The sequence below is a fragment of the Crocodylus siamensis genome, chromosome 2 (assembly GCF_052110815.1).
Source record: "Crocodylus siamensis isolate JL-2025a chromosome 2, ASM5211081v1, whole genome shotgun sequence".
Taxonomy (NCBI): domain Eukaryota; kingdom Metazoa; phylum Chordata; order Crocodylia; family Crocodylidae; genus Crocodylus; species Crocodylus siamensis.
The window spans coordinates 252,956,378-252,975,843 of record NC_143396.1 but is presented as its reverse complement, the minus strand read 5'-3'; the positions used below and the strand labels follow the sequence as shown (position 1 = coordinate 252,975,843).

Sequence of the window (19,466 nt, the reverse complement as noted above, 5' to 3'; positions counted from 1 at the left end):
GCTAGAAGGCCACTGCAAAAATGCTGTAGGTAGCGCTATCTTATGAATGTTGCATGCTTTTTGCAAGGCATGCAGAAGCACATGGAAGTGGATGTTAGACTAGGAGAGGAATACCAAGTTGATAGCTCCGTAAAAGGCAAAAGTTGGTTTATCCCAGTGGCTCTCAACCTTTTTAGACTCAAGGCACCTCTCAGAAAACATCAGCTCTTAGTTTTCATTCAAATTTTGACTACTGTACAGGCTAACAATAGAGCAATTCTGCCATTTCAAATAACTCAGACCACAAAAGGCCAGAATGTTTTTATCGCTGTGGATTCCATTTGAAATTTCTGGGTTTATCTTCTGAATTGTGTTTGCACACATAACAGTGCTAACATTGTGGTGCAGTATCCATATTTAGAATCATATGTACATGCCTGAGACACATTCAGACAAAGCAGCTTGCTTATTTGACACTTGATGGCAGATTTGTCCTCAATAACCTATGTGGTTATATTCTCAAAAAGTAGAGCATGGGGCAAAGGAGGAATTTTACTAGCTTTCCTCAGATATAGCATGTAAGACTTCTATTTAATCAGGATCTTAGTTAAATAGGAAGGTTTTAAAGATAGGCTTAACTACAATTTTGTCATTTTCTTGTACTACATTTCATTAAAGTCTCTGTGCCCATGTGGGAAATATCAGCTATCAAGGCCTTAGTATTTCCCTTGTTCTTCAGCATAAAGATACAGAATTCTGACCACAGGGCAGAACTGAGCTTGAAATGTCACAGGAATATTTCTCCCTCAGCAGATTACTGATTCAGATTGATCCAAAACTCGTTTCTAAGAACTTGTATGGACTCAATCTAGCTCCTTGCTGGGTGTCCCCTGACCCTTTGTGCAAGGCATTAGAAGAAATTTTTCTAAGCACCTCTACTGCAGAGGGAGATGGAAGGACCGTAGAGGCACTCATACTCATGGTCCTCAGGTCCTCTCCCTAATGCTCACATGACCTATTGCAGTAAGTTACCAGTAGCAGTCTGAGCAAAAGTGAATACAAGGCAGATGGATCCAGAACAGCTTTTTATTATAAAACAAAGTTCTGAAGACAAAACCTAAGAAGCAGTCCGTTGTCATCTTCAATCCTTGCAGTGCTCCCAGCATTGAGGAGAAAGTGGGGTAGAAATAAAGGGACCCTCTGGTTTATTCAGAGTCTTGGCAGCAGGAAGTTTTGGGAACTTCCGCTGCAAGAATTAGAGTCGAGGGGCTCCATAATCATCTGGCATCCTTTCAATATTATACCTGGAAGTGACAAAAGAGAACTTGTGAGTGTGGAATGGCTTGCACGGAAACCAGCCTCCCAGGTAACTGCCCTGTCACATTCTTCTTTGTAAGTAATGATGGCAGTAAGCAGCCAAAACAGATGCACCTGGCAGCAAGCCACCAGGTGGCATTCTGACTTTACCATCATTTGGGATTTGAGCTTGAAACCTGATACCAGCAAAGAGATATGGGGAGATCACCACCAGTGATCCAGTATTACCGTTTACTGGATGTGGACACCTCAAAGCATTAGTCATCCCCACACAAGGAAATATTTTTCCTATCAAGCGTTTACTAAAGAAATAACATTAAAGCTTTCAGCTCAGAGACAGAACATATGGCAAGCAAAGAACTTCAGAAAACTGTTTTATTAGTTGCTCAATTTGGATTCAAAGGCACTAAAGGATGAGGATGAGGAATATTTAGTATAAGAAGTAATCAAAGCTACATATCAATTAGTGGGCAGTTGGGGCTCCATTGATTTACTTCAACCAGACTCATGGATGCAGATACACTACTCTCCTTCCTCATCTTAACCAGATTCCCCATCTTTTGAACCTCACCCTCAACTATGGTCAGCACAAACACCTTCTCTCCTCTACTGCTCCTATATTCTCTCTCATCACACCTATAATAGCTTTCCTTCTCTGCCTATGCCTTGTTTTCTCCCCATTTTATTTACCTATAAAAAGTTTTACATAGTTGTAATGAAAGATACAACCCTGAAAGTTGTATTTCATGCTGAAGATAGCACTGATATATTGAAGGTGGTTTGCAAAGGCCATTTAAGAACCTAGATTAAAAGGCCATCATAACAAGTTAGAAAGGCTTCAACTGCTGAGTTTTTCCAATTTCACGTTATGTTACATCAGGTTACAGCTCCCATAATATTTAAAGCCATTTCAAATTGAACAAGTAGACTCAAATGGTACCACACAGATTTGGAAAAATTCACAACCAAGTGGTTTGTAATAGAAATGGCTTTACAAACTTATTCTTCTTGGTGCTGCTGTTATAATAGCCAACAGCCTTTTCTTCACAAAGGCAGATATGCCCTTTTGCAATCACACCTGCTATTAAGGACTATACAATAACACACACTAGAAAAAACAACATAAGATAGACCAAATGTTCATGGAAGCAAACTGATAACAGAGCAACTTTGTCAGTTAGCGTGGTTGCCTGTTAAAAAGGTCTCTCACCTATGATTGGAAATGTACATAATAGGGACTCCTGGGATCTTTCGGATTCTTCGCTTGAGGTCTCGGTCTACAGTGGCCACAATGTAACACTTGTGCTGCAAATAAAAAGGTAAATCAGAGTAGCCACCAGTTATTTGTCTAACAAGGAAAAGGCTAAGCAAATGCCTTTATTCACTTATAACACGAGAGACCAGGTAGAAACAACTATAACTTCAAATTGGTGATTCTGCAGCAATACAAACATAGCAAACCCTGTTTCATCAGCATTAAAGTTAGAGCAGTTTAACTAATTTGTTTGCTAAAGGGTAGGCTTGGCAGAATTCATTTTTTTTAATAATTTTGAGGGATAATATTAACGTTTATTTTAAAACACTTATTTAGATTTTTATGGATTTAAATTTTCAGGACTGTTCAGTTTAACCACCTGCTGTGACAAATGTAACTACTGTAGGACTGCTGCCAGCGGTCCTGGCTCTGCTCACTGGTAGCTCCCTCATCTGCTTTGCTACTCTCTCTTCCTTTGTTCCCAGTTTGCTGGGGTTTCTAAGAGTTACAGTCCAAACTAGTCAGCATATTTCTATAGGACTGCTCCCCCTGTTGTCTCACACTCCACCTGCCATCATTTTTCTTAAGTCCCCTTTCTATAAATTCTGATTATTCACTATGGAAATATTTTTCTGGTCAGTAAGTGTGAGGTAAAATTGATGTTTTTCAAAATTTATCAATAAAAATCAAATCCTGCCAAACCTACTATAGGGTCATGCAGATAAAACAGTTACAATCTAACAGCTGATATGCCCTATCAAGCAGCAGGGGTGAAGTGGTTTTTAATCAAAGTATCACTACATTAACTGCAGTTGTCTGCTCGTTGTCTCATCTAGGTGACTTACAAAGATTACCCAGCCTTATCAATGATTGCAGGACTCGGGAAGCAACTATCTACTTTACCTATTTCTTGGAATAGTACTGCACAACAAGGTGCATTGTGGGGATGTTATAGCTTCCTCCAAATAAATTAACATTAGTATTGCAACTACAGTGACCCTGACAAGATAGTGCCATTTCTTTGCATTTGATTTTATAGCTCATTCGTGCCCACAGGATTTCAGCAACTCTCAGTAAGCTTTCATGCCAGAAAAGCAAAAAATGACCCCTAGGAATGGGGGGTACCTGAGTGACCCTCTGCACCAAGCAGTCATCTGCATAGGTTCCTTTGTGCATGCAAGGCAGGCGCTCAAATCGTGGGTCCTTGGCTATCCTGGGGAATAAAAAAAAGGCAGGATTAGGGAGAGCATCCAGGCAGCCTGATCAGAGCAATATTCTCAGACAACAAAGCAAGGATAGAGAATCCACCTCTCTTTCTGGGCAGTGGCCACACCTGAAGACCATGACCCAGAACAGCAGGTGAACCCACCACTCCAGCCCATCTGAAATGAACAGGATGAATCAGGGAACAGACTCAGCTAACATATTTCACCTGCTTGTTAAGTTTTATTACAGGGGTTGGCAACCTGTGGCTTACAGGCTGGATCTGGCCCATGGAGCCATTTCATCAGGCCTGTGGACATAGGGCTTTGACAGCATTTGGTGGAGGGAACAAGCAGCAGCTGTAGGCACTCTCCCCTTGCCACTTTGGGGACAATCAGAAGCTGCCAACCCTCTTGCTTTGTTGCTGGGGGACAAGCTGCTGCTGCCAGTAGCAACAGCAGTTGAGTCCTAGCACCTGCAGACCTCTGACCTGAACTGGATCACTCCAACTCCCACCCTAAAATGGTTGCCAAATGCTGCTTTATTACAGTACCACACAGGAGTTTCAGTGAGGATCAGGGCCCCACAGTGCCAGGCTTCAGTCAAACAGAAAAGAACATAAGAAACATGTGCTTTGGTGTAAAATCCATATCCTCCTCCAGCACTTTGAGATAAAGAACTTAGAGTTCTCTAGTACCTGTATCGCAATACCATACAACGGGTCAATATAGAAAGTGAAAAACAATACTTGTGATTAATGTTGCAGAGATGAACTAGTTCCCTAATCTGGAATGATGCCCTACAGATCATGGTGTTGCAGGCCACTACCCTGGCTCTAGAATAGTTTCACATTTTTAAGAGACTGATGGGACTGAGATGAAACTTATGTGAGAAGCTCCTGAAATCCTGGGCCAATCTTTTTGGAGAGAGACAAAACCCCCCTCTTTGTACAGAAGCGTTTCCTCTGCTTAGTCTCATCCTGGAGGGACTTTTGATCTTGGAAAGTTTGTTAGAACTGAAAGCAGGAAAGCAAATATTTGACATGTAATAAGATCAGGAGATTGCTTTTAATGGGGTTCACTTATGCCATTTCTTTTTTTCCAAAACATGCCCTAAAACCGAACCTTTGTGCTGGCAGGTGCCTTTCATATGGCAAGAAGAACACAAGGTAGTTACAAGACCTGGAACAATATGAAAATCCTGTGCTCTCTATGGGCATGGAGATGCTCCTTTTTTTACCCTAGCTGTGCTAAGGCAGAACGCTCCAGGAACATGCCACTTGGAGAAATTTTTCAGTGATCCTGCAAGCAAATGCAATGAATGTTCAAAAGGCTGAAGATAAATTTTAAGCAAATAGACTACAATACGCAAGAAAAAAACATATACATAAAAGTATTTATTGTAATAATGATGAAACACAGAAAGTTACAGTTGGAATGTTTTAACTGGTGCAAGCTCAGGGCCAGATAGACTTTGCTTGAGTCTGTGAGGACCCCAATATTAAAAGGACCCACAAAGTTTTCAGAGCTCATAGTGGGAGAACACAATGCAATCTATGGAACTGCTACTGAGGCCCTTGCAGGACTTTACAAAACAAGTTTTCTTTTGTGTGAGATTCCTTAATACCCACTCCCCTTCCGTCCAGTAGCCTACCTGCTTCTGTCCTATTTTCCTTTGGCTTGATCTAAGTGCCAGACGCAGAAGTCTTGCTACAAACATCACCAACTGGATCAAAGAATTTAAAAAATCTTAAAGTATGGTTCGCCACATTGTTAAAGGTTTTATCATTGCCTCCAACTCCTGTATGGTCGACCAGTAGAATTCTCCAGTACAATAGACAACTTGCCATATCCAGACTGCTGACTCTTAGCAAGTACACAGACATTCACTTTTGATTCTGGAAATGCAGCCACATGTCTTCAATGGCCCAGGCCAGAAGCTGGGAGGCATTAAAGCAGGGTCTTCAACCTTTTTAAGTACCAGATCATTTTTTAATTCAAGTCCAACCCAGATGTACTGGATGCCAGCACCCCTGCCCCTGCCCAGCAGGTCCGGCCCCTGTGGTGAGGGAGGAAATGGGGCAGAGGCAGGAGCAAGGGTGAGTGGGAGGACTGGAGGCCAGGCGGCTCACCCAGGTGTGTGTGGGGGCAGGGGACGACAGACCCCCAGGAACCCATGCCCCCCAACCTGTGCTTAGGGTGCAAAGGGCAATGTGCAGCAGCAAGGCATCCCTCATTAGACTCAAAGCACCCCTTGAAAATAGCCAATTCTTGATTTTCACAGGCTTTTTCTTTTTTTTTAAACTATTTTTCTTTTGCAAAGAGCTCAGAAGGCCCAAAGCAGGTCAGAATATTTTTAACACAATGGATCCCTATTTGAAATCTCTGGGTTTATCTTGTGAATCATGTTTGTATACCTAACTGTGCTAACATTGTGTGTGGTACCCTGTGACACTCTTAAAAAGATCTCCAGGTACCCCAGGATTCTACAGCACCCTGACTGAGAATCATGGCTAGAGGAGAGTAGTACCAGAAGAGAGTGATATTATTTTGGATATGCATAATCAAGCTGAACTCCTGAATGACTACTTCACCTCAGTCTTTCACCAGACCAGGGGAAACAACACCAGGTAGAGCAAAGGATAAGCATGGTAGGAATAATCGTCTTCCTACTATTGCCATAGAATTGGTGTATGACCAATTAATAAAATTAGACATATACAAATCAGCAGGACTGGATGATCTTCATCTGAGAGTGCTAAAGGAACTGGCCGAAGTCACTGTGGAACCCCTGGCAAAACTCTTCCACAACTCATGGCGCTCTGGAGAAGTCCCTGAGGACAGGAAGAGGGCCAATGTTGTGCCCATCCACAAGAAGGGCAGGAGGGAGGACCTGGGTAACTATAGGCCAATCAGCCTACCTACCATCCTAGGGAAAATCCTAGAAAAGTTCATCAGTTTATCTGTGATAAGCTTGCAGAAGGTAAGGTTCTGAATGGCAGCCACCATTACTTTGTCGCAGGCAGGTCTTGCCTTACCAACCCCATCTGCTTCTGTGACCAGGTAACTCGCCACCTGGACACGAGAGAGCAGGCTGACACTGTATACCTTGACTTCCAAAAGGCTTTTGATCTAGCATCCCACAATGTCCTTGTGAGAAAATCAGAGGATTGTGGGCTTAACTCTGAGACAATCAGGTGGGTAAGAAACTGGCTGCAGGCTAGAACCCAGAGAGTCATAGCGAATGGATCTGTGTCATCCTGATAAGAAGTAGACAACGATGTCCCACAGGGGTCAGTCCTTGGTCCAGTACTTTTCAACATCTTTATTAATGATTTGGATGGGGCGGTGAAGAGCTCACTGGCCAAGTTCACAGACAACACCAAGTTATGGGGAAGCATGGTCACGCTTGAAGATAGGCTACAAATACAGGCAGACCTAGACAGGCTAGCAAGTTGGGCAGATTGGAATCCGATTAAATTCAACATTGAGAAATGTAAAGTGCTCCACCTCAGGACAAGCAACTCCCAATACACCTAGAGGCCTGGTGGCACCAAACTGACTAGCACCACAAATGAAAGGAACCTGGGGGGTAATAATAGACCACAGTATGAATATAAGCCAGCAGTGCAATGTTGTAGCCAGTAAGGCAAACAACACTCTGGCATGCATCGATTCACCTCCAGCAACACCAAGGAAGCAATTCTTCTGCTCTACTCAGCACTGGTGAGACTGCAGCTGGAGTACTGCGTACAGTTCTGGACACCACACTTCAATGAGGACGTGGACAAGCTTGAGAGAGGCCAAAGAAGAGCCACCTGTATGGATCAGAGTCTTACATGGCAAGCTATACAAGGAAAAGCTGAGGGATCTTAGACTCTTCAGCTCAAAAAGAAGGCTGAGGGCGGACCTGGTAGCAGCTTTCCGCTATACTAAGGGAGTACATCAAGGGCTCGGTGAGTGACGGTTCACCAGGGCACTCAAGGGGAAAACCATGAGTAATAGCCACAAGGTCTTGGAAGATGGATTCAGGTTCAATATTAGGAAAAACTTTCATAAGTCAGGGTGTCCAGACTGGAATAAGCTCCCTCCAGACTACCCTGGAAATCTTCAAGAGGAGACTAGACGGTCACCTGACCCCTGATTATCTTTCCTACTTGGTGCAGGGGGCTGGACCCAATAATCTTCTGGCCTTACAATCTATAAATCTAAGTGCTTTGTTGTTACTGTATTCATTTCATAAGCTACCCAGTATCATACATACTATGCCAGCCCCATATGTGCATGGGGTGGAGGCAGCTGTCACTGCACCTTAAGCCCTGCTGCAGCTGGCCTGGAAGCGGCCTGATGCCATGTGCATCCCACCGATGGGCTGAGCCTCATCCCCTGCCTGTCAAGTGGCGAGATAAATGGCATCGGGAAAGGCTCCTTTTTTGGGACGAAATGGACTGGGACTATCCGCTCATCCAGAGGTGCACTGGGGGTGCTCCCACCGCTGGACACACCCTGGCAGTTGCCCTGGGGGCCCGTGCTCCCCCCACCCGTGCTCAACACAGAAAAAGCAGCCCACAGCAGCAGCCACCTCTGCCCCTGGAGCCTCCACTGGGATGTGCCCAGCGGTGGAGAACCCCCACTCCCATGTCCTTTGAACAAGCAGCTCTTTTGAGACCTGGCTGGGCTGGGGTCTGACCCCACTTGAGTCCCATGGCTGAGTTGAGCAGCACCCACCCTGCGGCGGGACACATGTAACATCAGGCCCTGGCCCAGCTGGTTCTGGGACTATCTGCTTGGCCAGGGGTACATGGGGGACTCCTGCTGCTAGGCGCACCCTGGTGGAGGCCCTGGGAGCCTGTGCCCTGCCATCTCTGCACAGGACGGAGGTGGGTGTTGCTGCGGGCTGCCCTTTGCACCCTGAGCACAGGTGGGGTAGAACACGGGCCCCTGTGGCCCCCACAAGGGTGCACCCAGCAGTGGGAGACCTCCCCATGCACCCCTGGACGAGCTGATAGTTCTAGATCTGGTCAAACTGGGGCCCTATGCCATATGCATCCTGCCACCAGGCGGGCAGGGGGTACAGCTCAGCCCAGCATGGAACACACATGGTGACACTCCCAGGCCAGCTGCAGTGGAGCTCGAGGCACAGTGGGCAGCGGCAGCTGCCACCACCCTGCACAGAGATGAGGGGCATGTGCTCCCAGGGTCTCCCCCAGGGTACACCCAGCAGTGGGACCCCTCCCTGTCCCCAGACAAGCCCCCTGGTCTCCAATCCTCCCAGCACCTGACCGGACTGGGGTCCCACTCACCTTCCCCTGCTCTCGGCTGTGCTGCACTCCATCTGTCCTTCACCATGGAGGCCCTGATCTGGCCCCGGCCCCTGCCCCTGCCCCTTCTCTTCCCAACAGACTGACCTGATGGGTGGGGAAGGGGAGGGCACATGGATTGACCAAAAGTGGCTCCACAGTCGATTAGTCTATCACAACCAACTGGCTGGTGACCACTGCGCTAGAGCATGCCCCCTTGCTGGGCTGGAGCAGAGCATCTTGGGCTAGCCTGCCCACCCTGCAAAGAGGGGGTGGTTTGTGGGAGAGGTGCAAAGCATCCTGGGATGCTGGGCAACTCTGAGTTAATTTCAATCTGGAGGGGATCTGGGACAGAGGTTCAATAAACTGATTTACCCTAAATCAGTTAAATCTGATACTATATCCATCCTGCTTTCTCTTAAACTAGTTTCAGTTTAAGATAAACTCAAAAACTTACAGCTGGTACATTCTAACTTTTAAAAGCAGTTTATGCGCACAGTCATTTTGAAAGTAGTTTATGTCCACTGAACTTCTGTTGTGTTACAAATCTGAACCCGTTTCTGATTGCTTATACCGGTTTGTGTATAATTTGTGTCCCTAGCCTTTGTGAATATCTCTCACGATGTGTTCTTCCAAACTAATTCTTGCTATGATGCTAGTGAGTTTTGGCTTGGATCTGCATCATGATTTTTTTTTTTTTTGAATTAAATAAAAGTTTACTTAAATTGTGCAGAAACTGACAGGTTCAGAAGACAAGCTCTGACAAAGCATTCCACCCCAGGAAAATCTAACCTGCTCTGGGGACAAGAATCTTCTATTTCCCCAATGCATAGTTAAAATGCATAGTGAATGGATGCCTTTGTGTACTGTAGTGTTTTATCTTTAACACTGTTTAAACAAGTCAGTGAGGTGTGTGGAGTAGCTAAACAAAGAGGAAAAGGACTGAAGAACAGAGACTAGGCCTGTATTACTACACTCATTGGCAAAGCTACATCAGCTATGGAGGTGGAAAGATCACACCTGGCCAATGGAGCTCTGTCAACAAAACCCCTGGAGTGGCAGCAGGTCTCCCAGCAGAGTTTCTACCATCTGATGCCTTGTGTAGCATTTGGAAGCAGGAAAACTCCTTTTATCAGAAGATACGCATCCACATCAGGGGACCCAGTTGCTTAAATGCTACCATGACAGCTAAGGCAGCAGCAGCCCCCATAGCACAGCAACTTTCATGAAATGTGGGCCACAGATCCATCCCCTTCAGTCTACTCCCCGCTCCCCCACACATGCAGCCCAGCATCCTACCCCACCCTGCACTTCCTATGGAGGAAGCCCAGCTCCAGCCCCACTGATACACAAAACACACATAGCACCCCCAACTGTGCATATTATACAAGCAATCCACCTGCAGCATGGACAGCCTGGCTCCTTCTCCTACTCATGGACAGAATGGGCACTTGACCCCCTCCTGCTGTGCTACCCCACTCCCAGGAGCAGGGATAGGAATCAGAACCTGAAGGAGGGAGGGGGAGCCTGGAGACTATGGCTACTGCTGCTGCAAGAGCAAGCGGCAGCTAGGCAAGAGCCCGCAAGCCATACGATATCTCCTCAGGGGGTACCAGTTGGACAGTCCTTATACAGACCTAACTAGTACGACTGTGCAAAATTTTTCCGGGTGTTTCGTTACGAAGTGTTTTGATGCGTTTCGAGCTCAAAACAGCAAAATCGAAATGAAATAAAAGGCTTCAAAACAGCTTCAAAACGAAACAAGGGCACTCAAAATGTTTTGAGTTTCAAAGCTGGGCTTACTTGGCTTCAGCACCAGTCCCAGGCGGCAGAGGCAGCCTCCTGTTATCCAGCGTGCAGATCCAGGGGCCCCGCACCCCTGGGAGGGCTGCAGAGCTGTACCGATCTGTGCACTGGATAACAGGAGGCTGCCACTGCTGCCTGAGGCCAGCAGCTGCAATCTTCCCTGGTGCTGGGTGCGGACTGAGCCCAGCTTCAGTTCCAGGTGGCAGTGGCAGCCTCCTGTCATCCGGTGTGCAGATCCGAGGACCTGCACCCCCAGGAGTTGTCTACAGCCCCGCAGCCCTCCCAGGGGTGCATCCCCCAGATCTCTACGTGGGATGAGAGGAGGCTGCTGCTGCCAGCGTCACAAGTTTTGTTTTTTTTTCATAGATTTTCATAGACATTAGGGCTGGAAGGGACCTCGGGAGATCATCGAGTCCAGCCCCCTGCCCAAAGGGCAGGAAGTCAGCTGGGGTCATAGGATCCCAGCAAGATAAGCATCCAATTTACTCTTGAAGGTGTTCAATGTAGGTGCTTGAACCACCTCCGCTGGCAGACTGTTCCAGACCTTGGGGGCTCGGACAGTAAAGAAATTCTTCCTTATGTCCAGCCTGAAACGGTCTTGCAGGAGTTTGTGACCGTTCGACCTCGTCATCCTTTGGGGCGCTCTGGTGAACAGACGTTCCCCCAGATCCTGGTGTTCACCCCGATAAACTTATAGGTGGCCATCAGCTCACCCCTGAGCCTGTGCTTTTCCAGGCTAAAGAGACCCGTGGCTCTCAGCCTGTCATCGTAAGATCTGTTTTCCTGACCTCTGATCATGCGCGTGGCTCTCCTCTGGACTCTCTCAAGTTTCTCCACATCCTTTTTGAATTGTGGAGCCCAAAACTGGACGCAGTACTCAAGCTGCGGCCTCACCAAGGCCGAGTACAAGGGGAGAATGACGTCCCGGGATTTGCTCGAGAAGCATCTATGGATGCACGCCAGCATTTTGGTTGCTTTACTAGCTGCAGCATCGCATTGCAGGCTCATGTTCATCTTGTGGTCAATGATGACCCCCAAGTCTTTTTCTTCTGTAGTGCTAACCAGCGTAGCACTGCCGAGCCTATAAGGGTGCTGCAGGTTTTTCCTCCCAAGGTGGAGAACCTTGCATTTTTCGGTGTTAAACACCATGAGGTTCTCGTCTGCCCATTTGCTGAGCTTGTCCAGGTCAGCCTGGATCACCCGCCTATCTTCTGGCGTGGATGCTTTGCCCCAAAGTTTGGTGTCATCGGCGAACTTGGCCAGTCCACTCCTGACTCCAATGTCCACATCGTTAATGAAGATGTTGAACAGTATGGGTCCCAGGACAGAGCCTTGAGGGACCCCACTGGTCACAGGGCACCATGATGAGTGACTGCCAATCACAACCCTCTGGGTCCGACCACGAAGCCGATTTCCCAGCCAGCGGATCGTGGTGGAGCCAAGGCCACAAATGGGCAGTTTGGCCAAGAGGTGATCATGGGATACCAGATCAAAAGCTTTTCTGAAGTCAAGATATATGACATCAATCTCTTCTCCCTTGTCCAGGTGATAGGTCACCTGGTCATAGAAGGAAATGAGATTGGTCAAACAAGACCTACCTGCAACAAACCCGTGCTGGCTGTCCCTTAGAATGTTAGCCTGGGCCAGTCCCTCAAGGACGGCCTCCTTAATAAACTTTTCTAAGATCTTCCCCAGGATAGAAGTCAGGCTAATGGGCCTGTAGTTAGCCGGATCCACTCTCCTCCCTTTCTTGAAGATCGGCACCACATTGCCCTTCTTCCAGTCTTCGGGCACTACACCAGAGCGCCAGGAGTTTTCAAAGATCCGTGCCAGGGGCTGGGCTATGACGCTCGCCAGCTCCTTGAGTACCCTGGGGTGCAGATTGGCAGGGCCGGCTGACTTGAAGGTATCCAGCTTCTCAAGGTGTTCCTTCATGAGGTCAGCATTGATGGAGGGCAGGGGATCCCCCTCACCCAGATTTCCCTGTCCCATAGCGGGCATGGGCATCCCGTGTGACTGATGAAAGACTGACACAAAGTACCTATTTAATAGGTTGGCTTTTTCCTGGGCGTCAGTTGTCAGTTGCCCCATCTGGTTTAGCAGGGGTCCAACATTGCCCTTGCTTTTCCTCCGGCTCCCCACATATCTGAAAAAGGACTTTTTGTTGTCCTTGATGCCTGGAGCTAGTTGGAGTTCAGTTGCAGCCTTGGCTTTCCTGGTTTGCTCCCTGCAGGACCGGACCAGTGCGGAGTAATCCTCCTTGGAGGTGAATCCCGTCCTCCATCCTTTGTTGGCTTTCCTTTTTAGCCACAGTAGGTCCGCTAGGTCTCTGGAGAGCCAGGGGGGCTGCTGTGCCTTCTTGCTGCCTTTCCTCCGTGTTGGAATAGAGTTAGCTTGTGCACTGAGGATCGCTTCCTTGAGAAGCAACCACTCTGATTGAACTCCCCTCTCCCTGGAGTCATGGTCCCTGTGGGCCTGACCGACTAGCCTCTTGAGCTTGTCAAAGTTGGCTTTTCTGAAGTCAAGGACTTCTGTGTTGCTGACTGACTTGCCAGCTTTACGGCAGATGGTGAAGGTGATCAGCTCGTGGTTGCTGTCACCCAACTTCCCATCAATCACTAGGTCACCGATTAGGTTGTCCCCCGTAGCCAGTACCAGGTCAAACAGCGCTTTGCCTCTCGTTGGCCCATAGACTTCTTGAGTCAGGTAGAGGTCATCCATGCATGAGAGAAAGCTTTGCGCCTGCTCAGATTTAGCTGAGTGATCTTCCCACGAGATGTCCGGGTAATTGAAGTCACCCATGACAACCAAGGTCCTGGAGCAAGCGGCCTCAGTCAGTTCCCCGGCGAACTCCTGGTCAAGCTCGGGACTTTGAGTGGGAGGTCTGTAGTAGACTCCCACCGTTGTGTCCCCTGTGCTGAATTCCCCATGAATTTTTACCCAGAGGGTCTCTAGCTGTCCATGCCGGTCGCCAACATCAGCTTGCAGGGACATGTTTTGAACAGTGTGAGGTGGTTTCCCAGAAACCTCTATACCTATCTCCTTGAAACTTTGCAGGCTTCATGCCCTCAGAAGGGGCTACTATCGCTGAAATGTTCATCTGAATCAGGCAAGCAATGACAAAGTTTTAAGGCATTTTTATGATTCCCCATGAAATGTCAAAATGCATTGAAACAGCAAAACAGGTGAAACAGCAAAACAGTTTTGACACAATGAAACGGAACAGTGCTTTGAAACAAAATGAAAAGAAATGACAAAACAAAACACTGTCCCCCTTTGAAATGGCAAAATGGAAGTTGAAACAAAATGGTGCTGTTTCGCACAGCCTACTAAGCAGTCCAGCATCCTGTACCCACCTTAGTGCAACACGGTACTTCTGTCCCAGCTTCTCAATTTCAGCCATTACACAGTCTGTGATACAAGGGATACCTGAATGAACAGAATATGAATGTTAGTTATCTGTGTTCACACCAACAGTGCATTAGGTCCTTACAGTATATAAATAAAGTGATGATGGGCTAGTTTATACTGAGATGGTTCGTACTAGTTATTAATAGGGACCTACTGAATTTGCAGCAGAAGTGGGGTGCACAGCAGCTCCTTGAATCTTGCAGGTCCTGCCCCCCACAACAGCTGCTCTTCACCCCCTACTTGCTCCTGATAGGCAGGGAAATGAAAACCATGGTTTTAAATACGGTGTTGTTTTTGCCTCCCTGCCAGTCAGCAGGAAACAATAGAGCTTGGCCAATCAGCAGTGGGAGGCAAAAATGGCACCATGTTTAAAATTGTGGTTTTCACCTTCCTGCTAATCAGAAGTGAGCTACAAGTGGTGGGGCCTCTCTCTTGATCAACAGATGGGGAACCTAAAAGATTAAAGGAGCCACCACACACCCCACTTCCACTGTGAATTCAGTAGGTCCCTACCTATTAAGTAGACCATTATCCTGAATTGCTTACAGTGGAATCCAACATATAAACAAAATCATGAAAATTTGGAAGTAACGAAATACAAACAAGCTAAACAGTAATTTGTGCAGCTCTCACTAAACCTTTCTGATCTTCTGGATATATTTTGAATTTAAAATTTCTGTTTTTGATGTGATCTTTTGTCATTATGAGATAACAATCTTAAATGCTTATCTTTAACCTGCAGGGAAGCTGGAAGTAAATATGGATCCCAGACTCACTGATCAGCACTCAAGTTCCCTTGCACCCTGTACTCTGCTAGCAGGATAGGTTCTTTTAAAGGCATTTTGTTACCTTATACCAGGGGTTTTCAACCTTTTTTAATAAGCATACCCCCACCAGCCAGATGTAGAACAGTGACAGCGCAGGGTGGTGGGTGGCCTGTGCAGCCTATAGAGGGGTGCCATTGCCTTCACCCTTCCCCCAATGTCCAGCCCTGCTCCTGGGAGGCAGTGGCGCGGGGTGGTGGTGGCAGCACTCCATCCCCGCCCACTCACTCATGGATACCCCCTAGGGCCTTCCCAAGTACCGCCAGTTGACAATCCCTGCTTTACACTAGTGCTACGAAGCCTAAAAAGCGGCTGTGTTGCCTTCTGCAGCCCCTCATTGTAAGAGCAGCCTTGAGCACATGACAGTATTATTTCTTTCAGGAGATGTTGCAAACGGACACTCACATTTGGCATACAGACAGTCCATCATTGACTGCACCAGGTCCAGCTTGGCTTTAATGGAGAAATTGATGAAGTTGGTATCAACCAAGATGTGATAAGGAGGGCCTAACTGTGTGTTATACTGGAAGAATAAACAAGAGGGGTATTGTGGCCTGTCAGGAAAAGAGAGAAACCAGATCAGTTACTCCCAACTGACTCTACTTATGAACTGATTTGCCAAGAAATATGCACAGCCAGGTAGTTTTGAGACTATGGCTGGGAAGAGGGATGGTGGGAATGATTGGACAGTCCTCCTCTACCCCCCTCCAAGAGTCTGTTCCCTCTCTTAATAATAGCATTTTTCCTATTATACACATTAGGAAGTTTAGACCAGGTCCAACAGATTTCCAGAGTCCTCCCCCTCCTCTTCTATGGCCTACAGGAAATATCTTTCTGAAGCCACCTGTGTTGGACTTTTCTCCACGGAAAGGCCGGGGACACTTTCATAGAATCACAGAAAATGAAGGTTGGGAGGGACTTCAGGAGGTCATCTAGTCTGGCCTCTGCTCAAACCAGGAGCATCCCCCCACTAGATCATCCCAGCAAAGGCTTTGTCTAGCTAAGTCTTATAAAACTCCAAGGACAGAGATTCCACAACCTCTCTGGGTAACCTATTGCAGCGCTTTACTGCCCTCCTAGGGAGAAAATTTTTTCCTAATATCTAACTTAAACTTCCCTTGCTGCAATTTGAGACTATTGCTCCTTATTCTGTCTGCCACCACTGAGAACAGCTCTATCCTCTTTGGAACCACTCTTCAAGTATTTGAAGATTCCTATCTCTGCCTTCTCTCCTCTATACAAAATAAGCTCAGTTTCCTCAGCCTTTCCTTAGAAGTCATGTCCCCCAGCCCCCACACTATTTTCATTGCTCTCTGCTGGACTCTCCAATTTGTCCACATCCTTTCTGTAGTGGGGGCAAGGCCATCCCTAGGTGGGGGAGCCTGAAACAGGGCATACAGGTCCCACCATGGCTGCCATGCACCACTGATTTTGCCACCGCTCTCCAACCTCTCCCCCCCAGCTCTGGCAGCTTGCCACCCCCCTTGCCTATCCTAGGGCCCTGCACAGGCTGAATAGAGGGGAATAATAATTTCCCCTGATTTGCTGGAAACACACTTACCAATGCCGCCCAGCACGCCATTAGCTTTCTTTCCAGCAAGGGTATACTGTTGGTTCATGTTCAACTTACTGCCTGCTGTAACCCCCAGATCCTTTTCTGCAGAGCTGCTGCCCAGCCACTCAACCCCCACCTGTACATGGAATCCTTATTTGACTCCCTTGCATGTAAGGCAGCATACAGAATTTTTGGGGATACTTACACCTCTCTCTCCTTGATTGCACTGGGATCATCCTTTTTTTTCACCTTGGGTTTTGCTCTATCTTTTTCTTTCCTAAATACAAACACATAAAATATGTCCAGAAAACACTTCTGAATGCGTTTTATACCAGGAGCAGACCAGGAACAGTGAAGAGAATAAGAAAAATCTTCACAATGTAAAGAATGCCAGGGAAGCAGCAGCTGAGGGAGATGCTAGGGAGAAGGAGCTGACAGACTGGAGCAGATTTTTACTGAAAGGAATATTGGATCTCAGGAAGTCTCCTTACCAGCAAAATGGATCAAACTGGAAAACAGATGTCTGACCCTAATAAGACATGAGCTTAGTCCAGCCTGGAGTAGGATTGGGGAGTCCTGAACACCTCTTACTCCTTTTTGCTGGGCTGGGTATGCCAATATATGCCTCCTCCAGGATACTCTCATCCCAGAAGTTCAGTCCAAATCCCAAAGATTAGCATAAGAGGAGTGGGTTGTGAGAAACAGCTGAGACAGAGAGACTACTGATGATCACAGCCCATGCTAATACTGGCAACCCTAGGAAAGAACAATGGCCACAGGCTGACTCAGTTTCCCTGATCCCTACTGAACTGCCCAAGGGCTCCTTAACTCAGAGCGATGGGTGGGAACACAGCAAGCTGAACCTGAGCTGTATAAAACTCCCCCACACAAAAGCAGAGGGGTGGAAGTCTGGAACTTGCCTCAAACCCCAAGGATGGGCTATGAGGGCCCCGGGGGTAGTGAGTGAGCACATCTGTGTTGCATGGAGCTGCTCTTGGTAATATTTGCTAGTGTCCCAGTACCCCAGTGCCTAGTTTGGAGGAACTTACTTTGGCTTCTTTTGTGCACCTTTGGATACACTGAAGGCCCCAGAGACACCTGGGTGCAAGAGCAGCTCAGATTTGCATCACAACAGGGGCTCCAAGCAGCCGGGATTGTTCCAAGGCAAAGCGCTAACCCGCTCCTTCACCAGCCTTTCACGTGGGACCAGCGCCGCGGGCAGGGCTGGCCCGCGCTGTGCGGCGCCCGCAGGGCCGTGGCTTGGCCGTGGGACAAGCGGTGCCGACCCGTACCCTGCGGGACAAGCGGTGCCGACCCGTACCCTTTGCAGCCCGGGGCAGGGGGGGAGCAGCCCACAGACTCCGCGCCCGGGAAGCCTTCCGAGAGGCGGGGAAAGACGCGCGCGGCTTCCCGGGGGCCGACCACGATGCCTCAGGCGCCACAGCCCGCGAGGACACTCACAGGCGCTGGTCGCGAAGGCTGATCATACGTTTCATGGTAGCGTATTTCCTCGCCTTCTTCTGCTTGCCCTGCGGGGGGACAGGCCGTGAGCGCGCGGGAGAGGGAGAGGGTGAGGGTGAGGGTCAGGGTCCCCAACCCACGCGCACCCGCCCACACTCACCATCGTGTCCTCGCCGCCGGCTAGCCAGGAACAGCCGCGTTCCTTCCCCTTCCGGTGCTGCCTTCCTGCGCCGCCGCCGCTGCCCTGCCCCTCAGGCTCCGTCACTTCCGGGCTCCGGCACGGGGCTGCAGGAGCCCGCGTCGCCCGCGGGCATAGAGGGCTCTAGACCCAGAATTGCTGCCGCGCGCTCCGGTACCGGCTCTTGCCCCATCCCCGGTCCGCAGGAGCCTCGGGGCGGGGCGGGGCGGGGCGGCCGGGCCGTAAGCACCTGCGGGGGGCGGGGCCGCTACCCGGTGCCCCAGGGAAGGGCGCGGCGCGACACGGCGCGGGAGATGCCCTGTGGCGGTGCAGGGCCTTGCGGGGCGGACCCGGTTGCCGCTCTGGCCCCGGGGCGTCCTTGTCGCGGCAGGGAGCGACTGGTGACGTGCGACCTGCCGTTGCCCACCGCCCCCTCGGGGCTGCGGCCGCTAGCATTAGGCCCCGGGGAGCAGGGTTGCGGGTGACGCCGGAGCTGCCCAGCATGTCCCCAGTGCAGCTGCCCTACTGCCTTGAATTTGGGAGAGGAGAAGAGGGAGGGAAGAGGCCAGCTTTTTGGGCTCATTTGAGGGTCAATGGTTGCTGTCCAGTGTGTTCTGCCCAGTGTCCTGCTTTAGCAGCTTTGTTGTGAACGGTTCAGCTCCACTCCTGTCCTTGTTTTCATTATTTATTCCAAGTAATCAGTTGTCAACTTTCCAGTAGCCTCCTGTCTGAGGGAGGCCAGTAAGTTACCTGGTGGGCCTGAGCCCCCTTTAGGTGACAAATAGGCCCTCCCCTGATGTTTTTGTCTCTGGCCCAGGCCCATGTGACCTGGTGGCAGGATCGCTTGCAGTTTCTGTTGGCAGAGCAGTGGGGTTACGCGCACTGAACAAAAGTGAAGCAAGAAAAGCATCTGAGAAGGAGTCAGGGTGAAGGAAGAAGACTCCAAGTATCCAGGAGAATTGGACATTGGGCAGCTGCGCCCAAGTCCCTTAGCTCTGTATGGAGCTGGTGCATAGTTCAGTCGTTTCTGCCTGTTGCTTTAGCTGATTCATTTTGCTGTGCTGGGGGGAGAGAGTCTCAGTCCCATTCCCCCCTCCTTCTCTTCTCTTCTTCCTCATCCCAAAACGGCAAGCGCAGGGAGACCCTTCTAGGTAGGTTTGGGAATATGGGCTCTGCAA

General features: G+C 48.7%; 2 protein-coding genes across 3 annotated transcripts in view; one reads left to right on the top strand and one right to left on the bottom strand.

Moving 5' to 3' along the window:
- Window positions 1–1,047: 1,047 nt before the first annotated feature.
- On the bottom strand, window positions 1,048–18,355 carry FCF1 (FCF1 rRNA-processing protein). The gene is made up of 8 exons (XM_090033689.1): window positions 18,271–18,355; window positions 18,111–18,178; window positions 16,855–16,926; window positions 15,500–15,648; window positions 14,216–14,288; window positions 3,677–3,764; window positions 2,507–2,601; window positions 1,048–1,283 (listed from the first exon to the last, which is right to left on the bottom strand). Exons 1-8 carry the CDS (start codon window positions 18,271–18,273, stop codon window positions 1,235–1,237), a joined length of 597 nt encoding a protein of 198 aa, XP_089889815.1. The 5' UTR covers window positions 18,274–18,355; the 3' UTR covers window positions 1,048–1,234.
- The window catches only part of AREL1 (apoptosis resistant E3 ubiquitin protein ligase 1), a 33,375-nt gene continuing 32,260 nt past the window's right edge, over window positions 18,352–19,466 (top strand). For both annotated transcript variants that reach the window (XM_090033687.1, XM_090033686.1), the window contains exon 1: window positions 18,352–18,462. The gene's annotated coding sequence lies outside the window, so the exon portion shown is untranslated. The remainder of the gene's footprint in view (window positions 18,463–19,466) is intronic.